The sequence below is a fragment of the Arctopsyche grandis genome, chromosome 3 (genome assembly GCF_051622035.1).
Source record: "Arctopsyche grandis isolate Sample6627 chromosome 3, ASM5162203v2, whole genome shotgun sequence".
Taxonomy (NCBI): domain Eukaryota; kingdom Metazoa; phylum Arthropoda; class Insecta; order Trichoptera; family Hydropsychidae; genus Arctopsyche; species Arctopsyche grandis.
The window spans coordinates 27,954,576-27,979,417 of NC_135357.1; the positions used below are offsets into that span (position 1 = coordinate 27,954,576).

The 24,842-nt window shown below is 32.8% G+C and overlaps 2 protein-coding genes across 2 annotated transcripts; both read right to left on the bottom strand.

The window, feature by feature from the left end:
- Positions 1-2,313: 2,313 nt before the first annotated feature.
- ghi (ghiberti) lies at positions 2,314-3,858 on the bottom strand. Its single transcript, XM_077446682.1, has 2 exons — positions 3,701-3,858; positions 2,314-3,462 (listed from the first exon to the last, which is right to left on the bottom strand). The coding sequence occupies exons 1-2, from the start codon at positions 3,798-3,800 to the stop codon at positions 3,329-3,331; spliced, it is 234 nt and encodes a 77-aa protein (XP_077302808.1). The 5' UTR covers positions 3,801-3,858; the 3' UTR covers positions 2,314-3,328.
- A 3,702-nt stretch (positions 3,859-7,560) lies between these two features.
- On the bottom strand, positions 7,561-23,742 carry LOC143909520 (uncharacterized). The gene is made up of 19 exons (XM_077427531.1): positions 23,669-23,742; positions 22,959-23,041; positions 21,825-21,998; positions 21,533-21,741; positions 20,946-21,433; positions 20,677-20,872; positions 20,515-20,605; positions 20,324-20,441; positions 18,766-20,242; positions 18,472-18,680; positions 18,267-18,395; positions 16,700-18,180; positions 14,735-14,981; positions 14,159-14,204; positions 10,227-10,413; positions 9,968-10,138; positions 9,771-9,870; positions 9,605-9,692; positions 7,561-7,963 (listed from the first exon to the last, which is right to left on the bottom strand). Exons 1-19 carry the CDS (start codon positions 23,740-23,742, stop codon positions 7,781-7,783), a joined length of 5,751 nt encoding a protein of 1,916 aa, XP_077283657.1. The 3' UTR covers positions 7,561-7,780.
- Positions 23,743-24,842: the final 1,100 nt, after the last annotated feature.

A 24,842-nucleotide genomic window follows, 5' to 3' on the forward strand; every position in this document is an offset into this window, starting at 1 on the left:
TATTCGTATCAGTTTTAAATTCTACAAAAGTGCAATGAATTTGGATATCGATAATAGAAAAGTACCATTTTAGTTTTACCATACTTGAGGAATAAACTAATTATATGATAAGAGGATAATAATGCAATATGTATGCATATGCTGTTTATCTGAAAATACGTTTTGAAAATGGGTTCTATAAGGGTTATGCTTATAATGGCCGACAAATTCTCATTTGTTTTTTTTTATATTAGAGTAAACACCAGAATACAAAAAATTTCGTTATCTTACGGTCACAATCGACATTAAATCAAAGTCAGTTTGACTTCCATTTTTTTTATTTTACTTCTTACTCTTTAAAATATTCACAATCAATGACCATGACAAACTTATTTTCAAAAGGTGTTTTATTTTAGTTATTTTTCCTCTATGGTGAGTCACCTTTTGACTGACTTTTTTTTTTTTGTTAGTATAAGTTCATCCGGTCTGGGACACTGCATCGAAAATCGAGAAGAATATATGCATGGTAAACGGTACTATATATTTATGTATGGTAATACTACCCGCTCTAAAAATGTAAATGGACTATTTCACATATTGTTATAAAAAGCGCGAAAAACATTGTTTTTTCGACTTTCGTTGACTTTGACGGCCACCGACGTTTATCCAATGTATAAATGTATGAAGATTTCAAACTGATGCCTTTTCAATTTACTTTTATATACCTATATATAATCTCTGCGTTTTATAAGTATGAGACATACATATATGCATTTGTTTATCACGAACGACTTTTTATTTTATATAATAATTGTCTAATGCGTGCGTGCGTGCGTGTGTACGAAGTACTCCCTGTTAACACCATGCTCCATCTCTATTTCTCCCCTTGGAATCATATATCGTGGAAAGAGACGGAACTTGGTGAGTGTTTACGAAGTATTCACTAACCATGCTCCGTCTCTCTTTCTCTACTTGGAATCGTATATTGTGGAAAGAGACACATGAGTGGCCGACAAAAACAAAAGATTTTTTTTCAAAAAAATTAATTCAATTTTAACACTATGGCGGCCACTGACTCATATTTGTATCATGTTGAGTGCACAACGCTTACTGGCCGCTAAGGCTTCCAATCCCGGTGTTTTCTGGTACCGTGAATCCCGGTGCTGAAATTAGTCTGAATACTGGGATTACGGTGCTGGCAGAAATTTCTTTAAAAATAATATGGAAAAAAAACATAAAACAACATTATATAATGAACAATGGTGGGATGAGCAAAGACAGTCATAGTCCATTTGTTTGCCACCCATTTCTTCCACCCGTTTCGACGCCGGCTTGCCGTTTCCACGAAATGGTATGAAAGTAGTACTTTTTATTTAGCTTTTTTAATGTTTTTCTAAGAAATCCTTTAATTTATTGAACTGAAATTTTATATCTAGAGTTTTAAGTTTAATACCAAGTTATGTATAAAAGTTGGTAAGCATCCATCAACCGGAAGTGGCAGTTTATTGTTGTTCAATTCTTTCTTCCATTATTTTTTCGACTCCTTTAACATGTGTGCGTGCTCTTCACGTAAAAATTGAAGTATTATTGTTGTATCAATGTGATGAAAATAAAAAAATTTGAATTCCGATTATGAATCACTGAATTCATAACCGGAAGCAGGATTATTTCCTCTTAGAAAAGTCAAAAATGTTGTGACAACGATTCTTTCCAAGCCCTGAACATATTTTGCTGAAAATATGTGTTTGTATCTTTCGGTCGGAGTTCGTAAGCCGGAAGTAGAACTTTTGTCTTGTGTAAGTTTTCCTACATTTGTGTTCAATTTGTATTGAAAATGCTCATAGCCGGTATGTGTGAAAGTGTATGTACATACATACATATGTTCGATTATCGAATTTTGTTTTTTATCCTTCTTATATTCCTCAAATACATAGATAAAGTCGTAGGTTGGTCACATCCGAATTTTTTACATAAAGTAAATGTAATTGAAGTTTTTTTTTATATTAGGTGGATTGTTTCGATGAATAATTACTAAACGGTACAAACTATTTGTAAAAAACGAATCAATGAATCAAATCGATGTTTTTTACTTTATTTAATTACATTTTCGGTTGTATTTTATTTAATCTTAGAAATGTATGGATGCGAACCGAAAATTTAAAGAATGTAGCCAAACTCCCAAAATTAGTACGCCAATATGGTAGTATTTTTTTTTGATCTTTCGATTTTCGATCTTTGCGTTTTCGGTAATTTAACATTCACGTAGACCCGGAATATACATACATATGTATAATGATAATCAAAAATGAACAATGAAAAATAAAAACAAAAATTATCAATTTTTTTTTTATTTACAAATATGTGTGGCAAATATATTGTGTAAAAACAAAATTTAATATATTTAGCCATAAAACTATCATTATATAAAAAATAGAAACAAATATAACAGTCAAAATGAATAATAGATTCAATGAATACAATAATAACCAAAGACCATTCCGCACCAAACCACCATATTGTATTACATATATTTTTATAATAATTAAAGGTTAAAAATGAACATACACAAGTGTGTAATAATTTTGCTACACAAATACAATCATAAAACGATTATCAATCAACATCAACTCGACGCATCCATTTATATATCATATTACATATATATTTTGGTACATTTTTAGAATGGCTTGTAGATATCTATAACGTAAATACAAAAAATGGAAATGAATTACAGCCCGAGGAATTGCTTCATCAAAATGTAGTAAGAGGTAGTTAAATTCTTCAAAGCTGAAACTTTAAGTCAATGAAAATTTTCTGGCACAAAAAAGTATGCCTATTACAGAAATTTACTTCCAAACAACAAAATAATAATGTATATTACGTATATATATTCAATTTAAATAAAAAAAATCATAAAAAAAAATTAAATCTTGCAAAATTGAATCTGCATCTGTTATAGTTGCGACTTAGAAGAGTTTTGCTTTAATTAATGAAGAAATTTCATACAAAACATAAGAACACACATATTTTGGCTAATTTCTTATAAAAATTCTGTATCATAAAGAATGGATGAAAAGTAGATCACATATTAGTAATTTCTTATTTAAATAATGGATGAATAAGTAGATCACCTCATATCAGTAAATACTATAAATCTTATTAATGCAACAATAATTGATCTTTTATACATATTTCGATTTTGCAAATATTTTCATTTGTACACAAACAGCACCGTAAAATAAGGCAAAGGAGCAAACGCCAATACAATCAATATTCGAAGTACTTTACTATATAAAGGTATTCGAAAGTTCTTAGTATAGGCATGTCTTTTCCGATGAAATAATAAAAATTAAAATGACGCAGGAAGCATGTTGATGTCTCTCGAATCGGGCATCTTGGCGAATTCTCCAAAACCTGTCATCTCGGATATTATTGTGTAGTTAAAATACCACAATCCGATTATCGGAACGGCGAATAAAACATCTACAAAATGGCGTCAAGGATAAAATTATAATAAAAGTAACTTTACAATATATGTACATACATAAATATTTCAATAAATTATGGAAAGCAAACGTTGTTGACTGACAAATATAAATGACTGACGTTATCGACTGACAAATATAAATGACTGACATTATCGATGAATATATGAATAATTCAATATGCGGAATTCGATATGTGATTTTACAGAATTTAATGCAAAATATATAAAGGATACGCATTAGCATTCTCTCCCAAGGTTCCACCATGTACAGCTCTGTGACCACCAAGTACCTGAAGTACCAATACTTGATGAATTTCCATATCATGGACAGCATTTCAGCGGTTGATTGTGCACACACTAAATGTCACCTTTGACACCAGATAATATAAACCAGTGAATGTTCTAGTTTCAGTGGCCTTAACTTCTTTACTATCGGCCATAGCCTTAATTCATAATATATATAACGCGCAATATATTTAAAGTTACATTATTTCTATAAATCACCGATTAAATGTTTAAAAATCTAAACTTTACATTTCCAACGACCTATCAAACTTTTTGTTAAATAAAAATGAGTTTAATTCTTTTTGCAAAATCTAATATATAAAATTTCAAAAGAGACTTTGTATGTGAGAAACATTGGTTGAGAAATTCGTCAATGATAGAAAGTTTCTATGACGACATGGGGATGGGGGGCGAAGGCCCCCGGGGCTTTTGGTTATATATATGGGGATTCTGGTAATATATAATTTCGAAGGTAAACGGACTACTAGTCATATGTGAACCAGTCACAGGACAACCGATCGCTCTATATCGGTCACACCTGATCACCCGTCACACTAAAACTGGTCACACCCTAAATCGGTCACGAGAAAACTGGTTGATCGATTTTAGGGTGTGGCCAGTTTTAGTGTGACGGGTGATCACGTGTGACCGATCTAGAGCGACCGGTTGTCCTGTGACCGGTTCACATTTGACTAGTAATCACCGAACCAATTTCGAAAGACACTTTGTATGTAAGAAAAATTGGTTGGGAACTTCGTAAACAAGTCAAAATTTCAATGAAGAGTCAATTTTTTTTTCGATTCAAATAAATTGTTCAGACTATGTCTGATGATCGGCTTTCGTGGCCTTACGACCCACGATTTGGCCGATATATTTTTGTGGGTAATTGGACTATTCATCACATTGGGGTGGTCACCAAGACAATTTTTGCCATGAAAATCACGAATACACAATATTTGGCACTCAAGTTCTCGTTACTATGATAGTTATCGTTAGTATGATGGACTTTTCGGCTGCCAGATGTTCCGTTATAGAGATTTTAGTGACTTTGTGACGAGTAATCACCGAACCATTTTTGTGCTGGCCACCCTGACTGACAGCGGCTTGCCCACACTGACAGTAGTTCGATAACGTTGGCGCGTAAACACTGCGGTGTTTACGTAGCCCTTCGCTCCTTGCCACCGACCACCAGCTCGAGACTGGTGGGTTGTGACGATACTTGGAGACCAGCTCCAGTATCCGTCCGGTGTGCACCAAAGGAAGCCTGGTCTGTCTTCGTCCAGAAGGCAGACAACTCAGCTACGCGTGGCTAACCTCAAAATCACGCGTGGTTTCTTTGTTGACTCCCCCCCCCCCTCTCTGCTCTATGTACATTCAACGTGGAAATATAATCATTGTGATCAGATTTACGACCTGTTTTCATTGTTATATATCTCCCGCCTTTTTTCCAAATCACGCATCCCACGGACACTGTACGAAAGAGAAAGGGACAGAGCAGAGCAGCCATCATCAGCAGAGACCAGACCACTGACGACGAAGGAAGGCACCTTGAGGAAACCAGCCCCGCTCACGCTTACCACGAGCTATCTCACAAACCGACTTCAGGGGGCTTTCGATTAAGCCTCCCTGGCGTCCGTACATAAATTTAATAAAAAACAAATGAATATTTACTATTAGATTCGCCATGTGTTCGAGCCAAAAGCCCTCATGGCCGTTGGTTGTGCTCTTACGGCCGGCCGGGCTTCACCCGCGGCGCGGTAAATTCTGACAGCAGTTGCTATTTAGCCTACATTTCTCTCTCATCATATTAATCACATCATTAGTCACGATCGCCCAAAAGAATTTTTGCCATGAAAATGGCGAATATGGAATATTTGGCACTCGGGTTCTCGTTAGTACGATGGACTTTTCGGCTGCCAGATGTTCCGTTATAGATTTTAGTGACTTTTGGGCGAGCACTTTGTGACCAATAATCACCGGACCATTTTATTATGTATGCTAAAAAGCAATATTTTATTTACACATCCGTATTATATATATAATGGTTCTGTAATTATTACGCACAAAGTGATCTCGCACACGTCACTTAAATCTCGATCACGGAATATCTAGCATTCGAAATTTTCATCCATTGAGAGCCACCACGCGACCTATCATACTAACGAGAGCTCGAGTGCCAGATATTCCGAATTTCGTGGCAATGATTGTCGTGTGCGCGATCACAATGTGCGAAATAGTCCGTTTACCCTGTATAATATAAACGCACACCGATTAACTGACTCGGACCTCGGTTGGGAAGTTTTATTGCATGCCCCATATTTTCCGGATATGGCTGCTCCGATCCATGAAACATTTTTTGAAGGAAAAAAATCGGTAAACGGATTATTGCGCAAATTGCGATCGCGCGCACAACAATCCCGAATAGGGAATATCTGGAATTCGAGTTCTCGTTAGTACAATGTTTCGCGTGATAGAAGGAGTTTTGGGTGCCAGATATTCCATGATCTAGATTATAGTGACGTACGTGAGATCGGTTTTTGCGGAATTATCACAGAACCAAAAAATTCTACAGAGGAGATGAAATCGGCCCATTCTAATTAATTCTAAACTAGAGGAATTTTACAGAAAAGACATAAATGATTTAACGGAAAGATGGAAGACGGTTATAGAAAACGATGGAAATTATATTTGAAAATTACATACAATAAACTTTTCAAAATAGTATTTTGAGTTTTAATGAAAAAAGAGTCAAAGTGAAGCTGGCATATACATATGAACATTTATGTATGTAAAGCAAGAACCAAATTATATAAATAGCTGGTAAAAAGAAATAGAAATATTAATATACGAATAGCTTTCTTTCCTATAATATATTTAGCAGAAAAGATGCAACGTTATTACTCTTAATCATAAATAACTAAACTGGTGAACATAAGATGTGCGTTCAAAAAGATAAAACGGAATAATGAATAAATATAAACATAATATAAAAAAAGTATTTTATTTCATATCATCGTAAAATAAAGTTAAATATTCTTTATTATTCATGGATTATATTAAATATATTTAATTTTGATTAATCATTACATTATTTTTAAAATCTTTATTAAATGCTTAACATCGTAAGTAGCTTAATTTTTTTTAGCAAAAATAGTTCATAGTTAATAAACCTTGTAAGTCTGTTTTTTTCACAATTTAATAACAATAAAAATGTGAAAAATAAATAAAATTCACATAATTCATACTGATTCGGATACTGGTAAATATAATATTTATGTATATAAATTGAAATTATTAAAATTATAATATATAATTGTTTATAATTTTAGTACATCAATTAATAAATTTGAATGTTCAACTGTGAACATTATCAGTTAAAAACCATCTTGAGAAATACCGACTATTTATCAAACCCATAATAAATATGCATTTACTCGATTTAATGTGTGAAAATACACAAGTGTAATATATTAAAAAGCTGCCTGTATATTTATTATACCCACTCGCAATAATGCATTTTGTGAATCATTATATTAAAGTACTTACATTATCTTTGGAATAATGAAGCCTTAATAATACTACTAAATTAAAAGATTGTGACACCATAAGTAGACAGATGTAAAAGATGATTTATGATTTATTTCATAAAAAAGAAAAAAGGCACTTTTTTATGCATGTATGTCATGAATATAATATTCTACATTAAAATATATACGATTCAAACTGGTCACAAATATAATACGAAGCACACAATAGCAACAATATTGTCATAGTAAAATACATAACGTTTAAAATTACAGATATTGGTATCCGTTCATAATGGTATAATAGATATGCATATAATAATTAATATTAAAATACTGTTAATGATTTATTCCTAGAATATATAAATATAATTGAATCACACACGTATATGAATACATATTTAAACCGATGAGCACACATAGTTAATTGGACTAGTAACCACAGACAAGAGTGTCGTCCGGTGAACCCTTAGCAAGTTTGACCGAGTTGTAGATCATGAGAGATTCACTGCATGTATTCCGTGTAGCCTTGCGCTCCCGTAAAGATGACGTCAATCCAAATCCTGGCAGCGGGCCCGGAAGGCGCCATCAGGTAATACCGCCTCTGTCTTGTCTTGATTACGAATGTTGCAAGAGGCGTGGGAGATTTCGAAGCATTCAAATGGTCCAAATACACTTCTTCAATTACCTGCACGATGCAAAACAAAAAACAAATTGATTAGAAATTTATCATTACAATAACTACACATAATATTAATTTATTTATAGTTTTGGAGCATTGTGGCATAACAGGAAGAACCTAATGCGCCACAATGGTCTATGTATATAAGAAAAAAAAATACAAAATAAAAATACATAAGAATAAAAAAAAAGTAGAAAAATATGATAAAAAAAAACAAAAGAAAAGTAATACACAAAAATGGAAATAATAAAAATTAAATAAAATACACAATAAAAATATCAAATAAACAGAATACATGGTAGGAAATGTCTTACATTTACAGCCAGCACCAAGTACCAGCTAGGGTTGCCAACTAGTCTCTTTTTAAGAGAACATGGTCTCTTTTTACATACCTCTTTTATGTTTTTTAACACGATTCTATATTTTTCTTTTTTAACACAATTCTTTTGTTCTCTATCTTTTCTTTTTACATTGTACCCGTAATTTTCTACTTTTCAATTTTGACAATAATTTCACGCAGTCCATACTATAGGTATATTTTCTCTCACAAGATATGACGTGAGTGGAGAGGTTTTTGCAATACCTGGCCAAACTGCCAATGTAGAAAGAATATTTTCCATGATCAGCGGACAGTGGACTAAAGAAAGAAATAAGTTGAAAATTTCCACTGTCCGGGGTATTTTAAGCGTAGTGTACAATTACAAAAATATATCATGTTTAGAATTTTATAAAGGAATAAAAGAAAATAAGAAACTTTTGCAGCAACTTAGCAGTGTAGATAAATAAAGCAACAGAGGTAATGAAATTGAGAGTGAGAATGAAGATGATTAAATTCAACAATTCATTTTTAAGCGCACTTTTCAAGTTCCTAACTATATACTTATGTATGTTCCGGTTATTATAGACGTGGAATAAGTCATATAATAGTTCGTTTGATATAATTGTACTTTTGCATAAATTTGTTTTAAAAATTATTTTGATACTACATAAAAATATATGTATACATTATTATTCTTAGCCTTATAGATATATTCTTTCCTGTAATGGTGGAATTTTACGATTACCTTATCAAATAATGATATTCTTGGTACCTTAAATTACTTATTTCACTTTAATAATAACCTGCACAATTATAAAGAAAATTATAAAAATAAACATTTTTTGTTCTCTTTTTTTGTCCATGACACTTGGCAACCTTAGTATCAGCCGTAAATATAAAACATCCTCTTGAGGCCTGAATGGAAGAGAGAAGATTAAAATTCCACTCATAAATCACACCCAATTATGAAAATAGTCATGAGCGCAGGCTACCAGACAAATAGGTTAACATAATCTCTGATAACCAACGCTCATTGAGGTGGAAAATATCACATTCAGACACAACAGCAACGATTCCATGAAGAAGTCAGATACCTCTTGTGATAAGTAGAGGTAGGATAACCAAGGTGCCGTTTATTGTTCAAATGTTGTAAATGCATTGTTAAAGGTTTGCCGAAACTTTTTTACGAAGGATTTACAACAATTGAACAATGAGCGGCACCTTGGCTATCCTACCTCTAGTGATAAGAGCCATCCGATAAAGCACTGTGCGGACAGCAGGTACAAACATCAAATAATGATGTCTAAAATAATAAAAAAATATTATACCTGGAAATAAGCACCACCTCTCGGTTTCTTTTCGTTTTTGTCTGAATAGTATATCAAAGTTTTAGCCGACCTATCGAACACGAACCATCTGTAAATAAAACAATACATTTCAGCACAAAATTGTTTGAAGATTATATTCTTAGAAAAGGTAAATAATAGTAATCACCTTTTAGACCAGCCGTGGAACTTAGCACCGAGTTTGTGAAGGTACCCCCTGCACGATGTAGAATCAATAGAAACATGCGGACACTGATCAACTTGATGACCTTAATGATAAAAAAAAAAACATATATATAACGGACAGAAATTTTATCATCACATATTGATAAAGTTACAAAGCGTATAAAATCAAATTGAAATTACCGGCAGAATCAATATGTTGCCTCAAATTCAAATCGTCATTGTCTATCGGCAAATATCTGGTGAGGGGACGTTGCAAGTCTCCCCTGTTGTGACCCCATCCGAATGAACTGTTCAAAGAATTCGAAGACACCTTTCGAGATCTCCGCGGCGCTTCGACTAGTTGCGGTGATGCTTGAATATCAAATATCGACAATATTAAAACGAATCTACATACATAGTTAAAGATGAGAGTGAATCTGTGGAGATTTATAGCACATACCTCCGTTTTCACTGCTCATGTCCGACATCTCGCTGAGGGGTCTCGCCGTGTTGTTGGTGACATGACCCAACGGCACCATCGGATAACTGCTCAGGGGTGAACTCTGTCGTTCGTTTCTAGACGCACTCCTCTCATCTTCGGTGAAGAGCGACGAGTTGTGGGAGTCGGATTGTGAATGCCGCAATTGCTGCAACGAAATTTATGAACGAATAAGTGATTTGAATTTGTAACGTGTAATTTTGCATGCAAATTTAACAATTTCAAAATCGTTATCGTTTTACTTTGGGAAGAGATTTGGTGCGTTTGATTGAAGCATTGTTCTTTTTCCTTGCATATGATATCCACATCGACATTACAACAATTATTTATTAATAAATTTTTATCGATGACTTTAATATACTTGGTAAAATCAGTCTGAATGTTGAAAAGATAACATAACAACTGTGATCTTGACGATGAACGGCGAGTAAATGTACGCGAAGACGCGGCAACTAAGAGCTTCCACGGTTTAAGCAAACATTGCGGTGACCAAGTGTTCTCAAATACTACCAGTAAACGATTGATAAAACTGTATAAGCTATACGTACATATTTACTCAAAAGACAACAAATAAAATACTTAATAAATTCAAATGTATCGAAAATAAACATTAATCTATTTTTATTTGATGCATAATAGTATCTACATATGTAAAACATTGAATTTAAACAAATTATAATGCATATGTATGATGCTTGGTGAACCTAAGATTAATGCTCTGACTAATAATTAAGACACACGACACCAGCAAAATAGATTGACCCAGAAATTACGACATTACTATTCATTTCGCAACAGAATGGATGCGAATGCATATTATGAAGCCAAAAATAACACGTTCCACCAACAAACAGCAGTTTAGATAAATAGGAAGTTTAAAATTTATATGTAAAAAGTTTATACGCACCCGTAGAGAAACCTTGAAAATTTCACCGACATAATAGTGGATTGTATTCCAACGGTGATCTCGAATTAGAACCGTTTTGTGAATGCAAACAAAGCTCAATCATCCGATTCATAAATCCCGAATGTTGTCTCAACGCCGAGAATTTAAATTGGATATAAATATTTACAACATGGCTCTGGCATCAAAAGATCACCAAATTGACTCGACGGTATGGCAGAAGACTTCGCACATATCTCAGGACACCCGTATACACCCTGACTCATAATAAAAAAATATAAACTTTCGGCAGACCGGTTCCGAATAGAAGAGGCAGTCTGTAGAAATCGAATCACCTACGTAAAACGTTGAAAATTTTATGATTTAATAGTGAGACATTCCCGATGTTTGGTATTTATAGATTTTGACCGATCCGATAAAATGCAATGCATTATTGACTCAACTGTGTGATTATAATAGCGGGGTCACTGACGTGACTACGAGATATGTGTTTAGTTGTCTAATGTATTTCAGTAATGCTAGAATTGAAGCGTGGGTCGAAACCGTATATCAAATTTACTTAACGAGAATACCCGTTGAGACTTCTGTCAGCTAAATTAAAATAAGTTGTGTATCAATTCTACTATTTCATATGCTATCATTTAAACAACTGATATTACAATGTACTTTGAATTATTATATACTAGTTGTTTTACTCGGCTTCGCTCAGTATTTGTAATATAAAAAGCGTAAACATGGCGAATCTAATAGTATAAATAGTCTAAATATTCATTTGTATTTTTATTAAATTTATTTGAATCGAAAAAAAAAATCGACTCATCATAGAAATTTTGACTTGTTTACGAAATTCCCAACCAAAGATAAACATATACTTACATACAAAGTCTCTTTCGAAATTATATATTAGATGTACAATGTATTCGTGGGGGGGTGTGGCCTCATGTCGAGGGCTTTATGGCGCCGTCCACACTACCGATATTTCCATGGTAATTGGACTATTTGTCACATTGGGGTGGTCACAGAGACAATTTTTGCCATGAAAATCGCGAATACACAATATTTGGCACTCAAGTTCTCGTTACTATGATAGTTATCGTTAGTATGATAGACTTTTCGGCTGCCAGATGTTCCGTTATAGAGATTTTAGTGACTTTGTGACGAGTAATTTGTGACCAGTAATCACCGAACCATTTCCATATCCAGTTCCTAAATAGCAACCACAGGTTGCGTTAATGGTAACCATCGAGATGTCCCCGGGTTCAAGCCATGATTAACCTTGATCGAAGAGAATTTATTCAGAGTATTTCTGTATTGTTGCTGGTCAGATAAGGGGGATGCCTTAGGTGCTATGCCCCCCCCCCACTTTGGACGAATTTAATTTAATATATATGTTACAGTCAAAGAATATTTTTAGTTGTAATATATATATATATATATATATATATATATATATATATATATATATATATATATATATATATATATATATATATATTCAATTCAATTCAACTAGTAAATTATATCTCCACAAGCGCAAATACACTTTCAACAACGTGCGGCAGTTGTAATATAACAGTTGAGTTTTGACAGTTCTGATGTTTTGACGAATGCTTTAGAATTCAATAATGGGTTAATATTAGCTAGATATTATGAATAAAGGTAATGAGTACCATATTACGATAGATCTAAGAAAGTGCTCGCGACAAAAATTTGATTTTCCAACTCAATTCACTAATCGATTGACGTTTTCACGATAGCCTAACCTCTCCATCTTACCTGGTACCAGCTTATAATTGAACTGTATTTTCAGATGTAATATATTTTGATCAGTTAGAATGTAATTCAACTGGCATGGGTTAGACGGAATATATTTCAACTAGTCAAAATATATTACAACTGAAAATACACTTCAACTATAACGGTAGTTGGTACCAGGTTAGATAGAATATATTTCAACCAGTCAAAATATATTACAACTGGATTTAATTTAACTATGCTTTAATTTTTCACATTTAAATATATTACTCACAACCGAATTTTATTTATATTTATTTATTTATATATATATATATATATATATATATATATATATATATATATATATATATATATATATATATATATATATAAATATATAAATATATTTTAGTTCTTTCTACATATTTTAATTTTATATAATAACGACCCTTCCAGGTAGACGAACTGAGCTTAATTCAAAATGAAAACGATCGTTCGCGCTATTATTGCAGCAAATATTTACATATTTCAACTTTCTAAAATGTAACTATGCAAAAAAATAGGTCTTTACAATTTATGGCCTAGTAGTTTTAACAATTTTTTTTTTTAATTTTAAATTGAATGCTTTCTTTTGACTATTTTCTGGATCCGAAAGTGACTCCAAGTTGATCGTTTCCTACCAGAGTTTCATTGTTGAAACGGTTCCTCATCAAATTGGTAAAACCATCCTACCCACTATTTGTCATCACCATGATTTGTAATATATAATCTATAAATTTATATAAATACTAGTGGCTTGTGTGCACATACTTGTGCACTCGGTAAATTATCGCAATCCAGATCCGCCATTTGATCAGTCGACATAAACAAAAGAATAAATTATAAATACGGATTGGATATTTTTTTCAAAAGAGTAAATTAAATTTTAAATATTATAAATGTCAACCACGTGACATGTGTAAAGCCCACACTATGCCGCGTCTCTTTCCACGATATACGATTCCAAGGGGAGAAAGAGAGACGGAGCGTGTTAACAGCGAGTACTTCGTACACATGCACGCACGCATTAGACAATTATTATATAAGATATACAAATTTAATACTAAAGGTGTCGCTCAGGAGTGAAACCCGCAATGTCATCATGGTTAAATATGATAAAAATAAATAAAAAAAACCAATATTGTTTGATACCGGTGATAACAAAACTTCATTTAGTGATACGTCAAATACTACAGTATGTTTTTAAAATTACCTTTTCAATCAGCGATGTATCAAACGTTGAATTTTCTACACCAGAGCTGAAACGAAACAGCAAGGTTAGACACAAATTTCACACAAAACAAAACAGATAAGTCCACACATTTGTAAAATCACAACAAACCAGCACAGCAGTCGTTTATAATCGATGCAACAAACAGAATGCATTTTGAACATATATAGCAAACTGTTATAGCAAACTGTACAATACTGTGTATGTATTATTTACATCGACCACATATTGGAAATAATAGATTTGCACTGTAGAAATGTAGCCGATGAGTCGGTGCAAAGATAAGATAGACACGGAGTTGTGGAAGTTGTTATCGCACGAATGGTAATGAACTCGCTCCGTCGACGATAAATGATAGGATTACGATACAGTGATAACGACATAAGTCGACGAATTTAAGTCAAGCATTAAGTCTAGCACCATTATTTAATGTTCAGTACTAAAATTCTCCTATGTATGAAGATTATTTAGATATACATATAATAACGATTAAATGCTTGTTTGTACGTGGCTTTATATGATTGTGACAATAAATTCATTCACTATCCACTAGCTTACTTTTCAAATCGAGAGTCTGAACTGTCATCGTTGAGCGTCTTTTCGGCATACGATTTAAATGCGTTGTCCGAGTTGGAATTAGTAGATGAGTTGAATTGTTCCGTTTCGCCGTTAGGACTGTTTTCGCAATCGCTGATACTCAATTTTTGTTTGATTTGATTTTCTTCCCATTTTTGCATCGTTTCGCTTTGAACTCGCCTCTTCAGTTCGGAAATTTTCTCTCGTTCATTTTCGATCACCTGACAACCTAAAATCATAGACGAACTTCATATGTGAAATAAGTTATGGAAGTTTCCGTTAAATTGTTTTTACTTTATCTATGTACGTAGTAAGTATAGATCAAGTTTTGTGATCATGCGAAAATCGATCACTGATCACGTTTTCATGATCTAGAAAAAATGTGTCTGTGTATTTTGGGGATTTTTTGAACACCGTTAGTCCTATCGAACTGAAACTTAGAATCGGTTACTGTAATTCTTATCGATACGATGTAAATTTTTTCCAAATATTTAACTTTGTCCTCTTTTTTTTAAGTTTTTGAATTCAATTATCTTCCAAGCCGCTAATCGAATCAGATTGAATTTTTTTACATGTAATAGAAATGATAAATTTTATATCTTTATATTTTTTAGATATTTTTACCTTAACCGGAAGTATGTAGTACTTCTCTAGAGAATCTTGTTTTTCTCAGAAATCTTTTGGTTTATTGAACTAAAATTTCATATCTAGAAGTTTAAGCTTAATACCAAGTTATATATAAAATTTGGTGAGCATCTGTCAACGGGAAGTGGCAGTTTACCCTTAAAAATGTGTGCTCTTCACGAAAAAATTCAAGTATAATTATTGTATCAATGTAATGAAAAAAAAATCACTAAACTTAATAAACCGGAAGTGGGATTTTTTCCTCTTAGAAAAGTCAAAAATGTGACCACGATACTTTCCAAACCCCTGTGCATATCAAGCTGAAAATTTATATTTGTATTCTTTACATACTAACTTAGAGCTGAAAAGGTTTTGTTTATAATTCGATAACTGGAAGTAGAATTTTTGTCCTTTGTAAATTTCTCTACATTTGCGCTCAATTTGTATCGAACCGGTGTGAACGGGTTCGGTGATTATTGCCTACAAAGCGCTCGTCTAAAAGTCACTAAAATCTCTACAAAGGAACATCTGGCAGCCGAAAAGTCCATAATACTAACGATAACTATCATACTAACAAGAACTCGAGTGCCAAATATTCCATATTCGCGATTTTCATGGCAAAAATTGTCTTTTAGGCGATCGCAATGCGCGTAATAATCCAATTATCGTGTGAGCGTGTATGTACATATGTATGTTTAACCCTTTGCCCGCGGCAATAAATATAGCGAACAAGCCCTGTACGCGGCACCTTTTTCGCGAATTTGGCAATCGAGTTTTCGACCTTAAATACAGATTTTAATATTTACTCAAGTAACCAGATATGTTAATTAACACATAAAGTATTATTTTAAACAATAATATACATAATATATCTCGTCGTTTTGGATTAATTGTCAAATAATCATTCTTCATAATTGTATGAAGACGTGACGTCACATAAACGAGGTTTCAGTATGGTTCCACAAAAAACTAATTTTTGACTGTTATATATTAATTTTAAGCAAATTGAATAGATGGCATTCAACTCAGTTATATATTCAACCAATTTTGAACCTTAAAACAGTTGAAATAGGCGCATATAAGCCTCAAAGTCCCGTGTAAAGTTCAGAAATTCTATGGAAGACAGCCGCGCTACAGACTCGTCGCCCAAAGCTTCCATAGAAGACGGCTGCGGGCAAACGGTTAATTATCGAATTTTGTTTTGTAATCTTCTCTTATACCTCAAATACATAGATAAAGTCGTGCGTTGGTCGCATCCGAATTTTTTGAATAGGTAACAAGTTATATAGTAAATATAAATTCAAGTTGAAAATAAATATATACCTTTTTCTTCTAGCATTGCAACTCGGTTTCTTTCAAGTTCCCGTAAGCTATCCAACGTTTTCCGACCGAGTGTGTTGTTCATTTCTCCACTGCTGAACAACAATGGTGCGTCCAAGGTAACCTTGGAAATCCTATCGATATCATCCTGCGATGGAATTTTCGTGTTGTCGCAGATGGTTTTCGATTGATCTAGATATTTTCGGATTTCATCGCCGTCGCTCTTCCTGTACGTAATCTTGTTTTTGGCTTCGCACATTCTAACGGTGTTGCCGGAAGGATCGATCACTCGATAGTTGTCATCTTCCAAGCTGTCAGCAAAGCTGTAGCGATTTTCGTCTGTGGAACCGTTGAATAGATTGTCTTTGAACTTTTCCTCCGTTACGTTGTTTGTGTTGACATTGTTTTGTATTTTTGAAGATTTGTATGTGTATTTGTTCTCTGTGCAATTCGATTTGGAGTTTTTCAAGTATCTGTGCTTTGAATTTTTGGTATCGTTGTCTTTTGATCGATCGTCGTGTACGTCGTTGACTTCTACGTTTATGTCGACGTTCTCTTTGTTGTCGCTGATGATTTTAGATGCGTCGTCCTTGTTTTTCTTTCCTGTAGAATCTTTTCGTATAATTTTACTTAAATTAGTAAGGGAAGAAATTTTTGATTTTGACGAATTTTCAGATTTTAATTTAGTTTCATCTTTGTTCTTTTTGTTAGACAGACTGTTAAATTTTTCAAATGATCCATATTCTGATTCAATGTTGTCATTATTATAAAACATATTTTCATTGAGACTTTGAGACATCAAATCTTGTGATTTACTATTTTTTGCTTTCTTATCCTTATTCTTTAGTCTGCTAAGTGAATCAAAGTTTCTTTCCCAGAAACCACGCTTTTCATTTCCTTGATATTCTTCTACTTTTTGGGAATCTAAAGAATTTCTATAACTAGTAGATGAATTATTTTCATACATATTTCTCGTTTCAGTAATCATACTAAGGGACATTTGATCTATTGGATATTTTGTCTCTGATGATGTAGGCGATCGTTCATTGCAAAGATCATCTACATTAGTTTGCCTTACAACAATCATACTCATAGACATTTGATCGATGGACGATCTAACCCTATCTTTTATTTCGTTCATATCGTCTTCATCCGAAGTTGGAGGCGAAAAGTCACCTGATCTAATTCTAGCTTTATAATTTTCAATGTCATTACGTTTATCAACATTTCTAAAAATACCCACATCTCGTTTAATGTCATTTATTTGTTTGTTCACATTACTGAGATTATCTTCTAATTTTGTTAGATTGTTAAGTAATTTTTTAATGATGGGATTTTCAGCATCATTCCTCTCTTTTGAATAATTTTCAGATACGTCGTAAATTTTCAATTCTTGAATTAACTTTTCCAGCTTATTAATTTTTTTCGACGTTCCCCACGGATCGTTCTGTACAACGTTTTGTTCTTTGGACAATCGACTAAAGCTATAAACAACGAAATAATACATTACAAAATAAGATTAAAACAAAGTGATTAAATGAGAAATATCATTGTCGAAAAATATACTCACAACTCTGATTCCTTTTCTAAATGCTGAAATTCCATATCTTCAAAAAGTTTTCTTTCATTTTCTAGCATTTCTTGAGCATGTCTTAGTTCTTCTAACGTGGCTTGCGCTTTTGTAAAATCTTTTTCAACTCTGTAAAAATGAAATGAAAAATTATTTTAAGCTAAAATAACACAAAATATAAATTACCAGTGGGCAATAAATATACCTTTTTACTTCCTCTTCGGCCGATTCTAATTTTTTTTGCATGTCTTTCATTTCGACCTGTCTTTCTTCTTGTGCAATTTTAAATTTAATTTTCTCCGCTTCTGAGACAGTAGCTACTTCAATTTCATCGTTTCTGAGAACACGCTGTACTTCGATCTCATCCTGTAACGCTTCCATACGAATTTCAAACTCATCTAACTCGGCCTGCGACTGAAGAAATTGTACATTGAATTAAACGACAAATGACAATAATTTTACATACAAAAGCGCTAAATAGTATATAATATATACATACTTGTTTTCTAGAAAGTTCAAAATCATGGATTTCAGTTTTGATATCTTTCATATCATTCATAGTCTTTTTTCTTAAAGAATATAAATGTTCCAATTGACACAATTTTTCATTTTGACTTTCACTATTATTGACACTGTTTGTGTGGTTAATTTCAGAACAAGCTTCTTTGGAGGCTTCATTCTTTTGTTCTTCTTTATGATCATAAATATCATTATTTACATATTCAAAATTATCATTGGTTTCTATTGAAATACTTTGACACAGATTTTCTTCAATCAGATTACTTTCCATTAAGTCCATTTTAGTGATGACAATGTCATTATTTACATTATAAGTATCTTCAGGTTCTACATTAATAATTTCGGCAACAGCTTCAATAGCATGTGGAGGATTTTTACTATATTCCACATCATCATTTAAAAGTTCATATGATCGAATTGGATTATTGGAATTATTTTCAAAAATTACTGACACATTAGGAGTGGAGTTTCTAATATTTTCAAACACTTCATCTTCAAATTGAATATCTTTCAACGTTTCAGACAAATCTTTTAAATTTTCACTATTACTATTAATACTATTCATATATGATGCCGAGGATTTAGAAATATTTCTATCTAAATCCATTTGAATAGCATCCAGTTCCGGTATATCGGCGATAAGATCTCTTCTGATCTCTTCAAAATTCCTTCTATGACCATCGTAAATATTTTCAAGAGGATCTAAAATAAATTTATCGGGAGATTCTGGAGGTTTTTCTCGATTTTCAGGGTTCAATCGAGCTATCCTCATTTCTAACTCATTGGCAAAATTAGTATCATCAATCATCGGAATATCTTCGGTGAGACTCAATTGTTTTTCAATTCCGGGACATTTCGATACATCATAATGTCTTTCATTATTAGGAACATTTGTGGTTGGAGACGGAAATACAAAATGCTGAGGTTGAGAAGGATTTCTATGAGCATATGTCGTTTTGATGCGAGTTCTAGGACTGTTCGAACCTGGTGATTTTGGTGTATAATTTATTGAATTTCCACCATTGATTGTAAACCCATGAGTTCCCGGCGACACATTTTCATAGGGACTAAAGAACATTTTGGTTCTATCAGAATCATAACTACCCACATAATTCGAAGAATTTTGGGCGTTTCTTGCAATTTTTCTGATCATAACTGGACTTGATAATTCGGTAATTGGAAATTGACGAACATTCTGTACGAAATTCTCTTGTTTATATGCTGTGACCATTTGAACTTCTGGTTGAACATTTTCGAAATTTAAATGATGTGATGGAATCTGTTGTTGATGTTTAATATTATTACTATTATTGTGAGATGGTGAATTATTTCCATTACTCTGCGAAAAAGCTTTTGCATTTTCATAATTCATCCAAACATTAGCAGATTTTACACCGTCTGGCGAATTTGGAATGCGATTAGACAAAGCATCGGGTCTATTATAAGTCGTATCGAATCTAAAACATGAAAAATTATTTTCATAAAACGAATAATATTAAAATACATAGTATTATACATATACAATTGAAAATGCGTACCGGAAAAAACCATCACTACTTTGAATAATATTTGGATTGTTTTGAAATCCTCTGGGAAGAGATCCATTTGTGATGATTTTATTGTGAGTTTTCTTTTCAGTTGGCGTTGTTGGTACACCTGTAATTATATTAAAATCGAATTAAAGCATTATAAACATAAGAATTAATAAATATTTAGAATATGTGCCAACCTGTAGAATTTTGTTTTTCGTATTCTGCACACATATTCAATATTTCATCGATGCGAGCCTGTTCTAATGACCTCTGACTCTGATCATCAAACTAAAATAAAAATTGATAATGAACAAACAATCTAATGGTAAATATAATATGGTACATATTGGAATATTCACGTGTTTTCTGTAAGGATCCACGAAATTCTGATAATTTTGTGAATGTGACATTTCATTATTTTCAGAATATGTGGGGGAATTACAAAACACTGGGTTTCTATCGAAACTCGGTGACGGCGCTTGAAACTTGTAATTCGATTTGTTAATTTGTCCGTTTGGTTGGGCTTGATTTAATTGTATCGATGTTGGGGTATTTCTGAAAAACCATAAAAAAATTTAAATTTTGTAAAATAAATTGAATTATAACAGGTATGATTTTAAATTGCTACCTGTGACCGTCAAAAGTTTTTGTATATTGGTCAACTTTTCCTAATTGATTTTTAACGGTAACATTTGTGTAAGAACAATTTCTAGCTTCGACGGCGTTATTTCTATTCAAAATCACAGACTTTTGACTGTTTGGTGTATTGTCCGTGACGTAGCTCGACGGCACATTTTTACCATTTAAAACGTCCTTGGCCGGCGTATTCACAGTTAAAGAATTGGCACTGAAAACCTTCGGAGACCACACGTCATTAGACTGTGGACTTTTCACATTTCTTTGAGAGTTTTTCACATAATATTCAAATTTCGACACTTTCGACATGATGCTGCCGGTCTTCGGGGGCGTTTCGCTCCTCTGCAATACCTCTTGGTCCGAACTGCTCGAGTTTGAAGTTTGATCCAAGTCGCGAAACATGCGCCTCGGTGCCACTGGTGGTTTTCTCCTGCCTATTTGATCCTTATTGAGCATTTCCAATTCATTTTCAAGCGCTGCCTGTCCTTTGTACGAACTTAAACTATTCATAATCCTCTCAATCTGATCCTTTCCATCGATCGTTTTAATATCTACATTGTTAAAACTTTGGTTTGAAACTGCTTGGTTGGTCGCATCTTTGGTATTGTAGTTTTGATTAAACTGTACATTGTTTTGATGTTGGGACGCCGTATAGTTGTTGTCGTTGGACAAAAATTGTATAGGTGCCATGGATATGCGCGTGTTGGGCAACACTGATTTCATTAAATTTGCTTCGGCTGGATGATTAAAGCGTAAGTAATTGGAACGTCCAATGCCAATCATACAACCTTAAATTAAAAATTGAAATTATGTATTATGATATCGGCATATAAACGACTAAGTCAAATAAATGTTTGCTACGAATTCCAACCTTGAGATAGACGTGTAGGAGTTTCCACTTTGATTCCATCGATGAATGTGTCTCCAACTATAGGATAAAGTGTAACGACTCCATTAGAATTTTCTATCTTACAATGTTCGTTGTGAACTCCGGTGCCTGGAAGAATAATATTCGAAGATGGATCAGAGCCTAATGTAACGCCACCTAAAATGTCAAAATTAAATCAAATTAAATATATGTATACATGTACATGTGTTACGGTTGAAGTGTATCTTTCAGTTGTATTATATTCCTATAGTAGTTGAAATATATTCCAACTAACCTGGTATCAACTACCGTTATAGTTTAAGTTTATTTTTAGTTGTAATATATTTCGACTAGTTGGAATATATTCCGTCTAACCCACGTAAGTTTATTCATATGGCGAATTACATTCCAACTGGTCAAAATATATTACAACTGAAAAAACATCTCATCCATAAGTTGGTACTAGGTTAGATGGAGAGCTGAGGTTTTCGTGAAAACGTCATTCGACTAGTAAATTGAGTTGGAAAGTCACATTTTTGTTTTTAACATTCTTAGAGTTATCGTAATACGGCACTCATTCACGCATTATTGAATTCTAAAGCATTTGTAAAAACATCAGAGTTGTCAAAACTAAACTGTTATATTACAACTGCCGGACATTGTTGAAAGTGTATTTGCGCTTGTAGAGATATAATTTACAAGTTGAATTGTTTTCGATTATGAACAATCTAAAACGCAATTTGGAATATATTACAACTAAAAAAAAACATTCAACTGTAACATATACAAAGAAAAAGAAAGCAAATCAGTAAATAGTAAACGCTCGCTTATTATACAAGAAAATTTCAATTTTTTCAAACTGAAACTGAAGATATAGTTAAGTCATAGTGAAAAAATTAATGTAAATACCATTCATAAGTAAATTAATTGTATATCTATAAAGGTTTAGAGTTAATGCATCTGATAATGATGCAATACAAGTGGGACTAATTAGCTATCTCTACTCTAAAATGACCGATTTGGACCTGTAAGCTTAACCAATGATCCTTCTTGTCCAACAAGCGAATGCTTACCCAAAATGTATATCTAAATATAGCATTAGACATGTATTATACATATTTGAGATTATAAAAAAACCTTGTCTTAAAGGATGTATTGTTACGGCAGTGCTCAGCCGTCCGCAACCCAAGCTTATTAGATGTGGTGTATTTGTTGCTACCCTAAAAACAAAAACTAATCTATGATATTTGTATTCATCGAACTATTTCATGTTGCTAGTTTTGTTAAAAAAACATTTCAAATAACGAAAAACATGCTAACGCTGCTATGAAAGAGCTTAAACTGCAACAGTAGACAATTCATCGAATGCAGTCGCTTTCAATTATGCCAATTTAAAATGTGAACATGCAATGATGTTCAAATTTGAACCATTAATCTTGACAGACAATATGTAAATAATATATACAAATAAAATAAAAAAAGCAAGTGCAAATAGAAAAAATAAATAAGAAGTTTTGAAGTACATATATAACGAATATTGTTTTCGAATCAAGACGTGCAAATGAGTTACATTTAAATTCTGACTAAGAATATAAATCGTTTTGAAATTGAAAACAATCCTATTGCACGATAGGGTCATGTGTGTGAGAAAAAGTTAAAGTTAAAACAATAGCCCTATGAATTTGTGTAACTTTTGTAAGCAGCAAGCAAGGTTACTCAAATATTCAATGAAGCAACACAAAAAGAAAAGTAGTAGCAGTACAATAAGCAATTCTAAAGCGAGGCATACATGGTTACAGGTGTGGTTCAGGGTTCAAATTTGAAAGTCCACATAGGAGACCTCATACCTCAATGAGTTTCCTCGCTCTTCGACGTCGACTCCGCCGATGAATTCTTCTTCGACAGACCGTATATCAGACATTTTTCAGTGTCGCATACCATCTCCGATGATCGTAACGTTTCGTTCACATATTTCACATAACACCGATAGTATTCTGGAACAAAACATAAATATATTATAATAACATGTGTGCATAATATGTACGTTATCTGAAGCAATTTTTGCTCTAATGAGACACGAACAATGTACGACCCTAGGGGCAGGGAATGTACAGATGAACAATTAGTGGCGAAGAAGACTAAATGACTCGCTCGAAATAAATGAGAGTGATGAACCTGAAGGTGAAGAATGCAGACTGTTCTATATTATGTTGTAAATTTGCTTAAAATAATAATAATTCAAGGAAAAATAAAATTTTCATACATTTTTTAACGAACTATTTTTGTATAAATTATATTTTCATACATGATTTGTTCATTTTTATATATCCTGTCCAATTTAGCATTGCCAGTTTGAACATACTAGTACGGCAGCCTAATGTCAGCTCAGCAAGATTGAGAGGAATAAATGCTCAAATAAAAATTCATATCAATTGTTTATTTATATTAAACAAAAATAGATTTAAAGCGCCCGCTATATACAATTTCCAGAAACTGGAACCAAAAAGAAAATGTATCTCCGTTCATGGATTGGACAAATATTTTGACTAGCAACAGATTGGCCACATTTTGAATAGAAATAAAAACGAGTTGGACATACACAAATGGGATATTAGTTGCAAAACTGGTATACATACAACATTTTTCTTAATATATTTATTAATCCATGTATGTAAATGAAGAACATTAAATTAATTCGTTAATACTGTAGGTATTAGCTAGCAGTACAGCTCGGTGGTTGCTAACCACCGAGATGTTCCCGGGTTCGAGACCTGGGTTGATCTCGATTGAAAAGAATTCACAGTTTTTGCCAATTTATTTAATTTCATTGTTGAAACGGTTCCTCATGAAATTAGCAAAAGCCATCCCACCTACTATTTGAATATGATTTCAAAGTTATAATCTATAAATTTATATACAAGTTAAATAACATAATTGTAATGGCAAACGTAAAATATAAATTTAATAAAAAAAAAAGATATCAAATAAAATCATATATATGTATAATAGCGCTATTCTGTA

Excerpts from the sequence above, each read along its gene's own strand:
- ghi (XM_077446682.1), bottom strand. The coding sequence starts at position 3,800 with ATGCTGTCCATGATATGGAAATTCATCAAGTATTGGTACTTCAGGTAC. Across the intron at positions 3,463-3,700 it reads TTGGGAGAGAATGCTAATGC|ATGTTTTATTCGCCGTTCCG; the intron begins GTATCCTTTATA and ends GCCATTTTGTAG.
- LOC143909520 (XM_077427531.1), bottom strand. The coding sequence starts at position 23,742 with ATGTCTGATATACGGTCTGTCGAAGAAGAATTCATCGGCGGAGTCGAC. Across the intron at positions 21,434-21,532 it reads AAGATGCGACCAACCAAGCA|GCAGCGCTTGAAAATGAATT; the intron begins GTTTCAAACCAA and ends TACAAAGGACAG. Across the intron at positions 14,205-14,734 it reads TCAGACTCTCGATTTGAAAA|CTCTGGTGTAGAAAATTCAA; the intron begins GTAAGCTAGTGG and ends GTTTCGTTTCAG.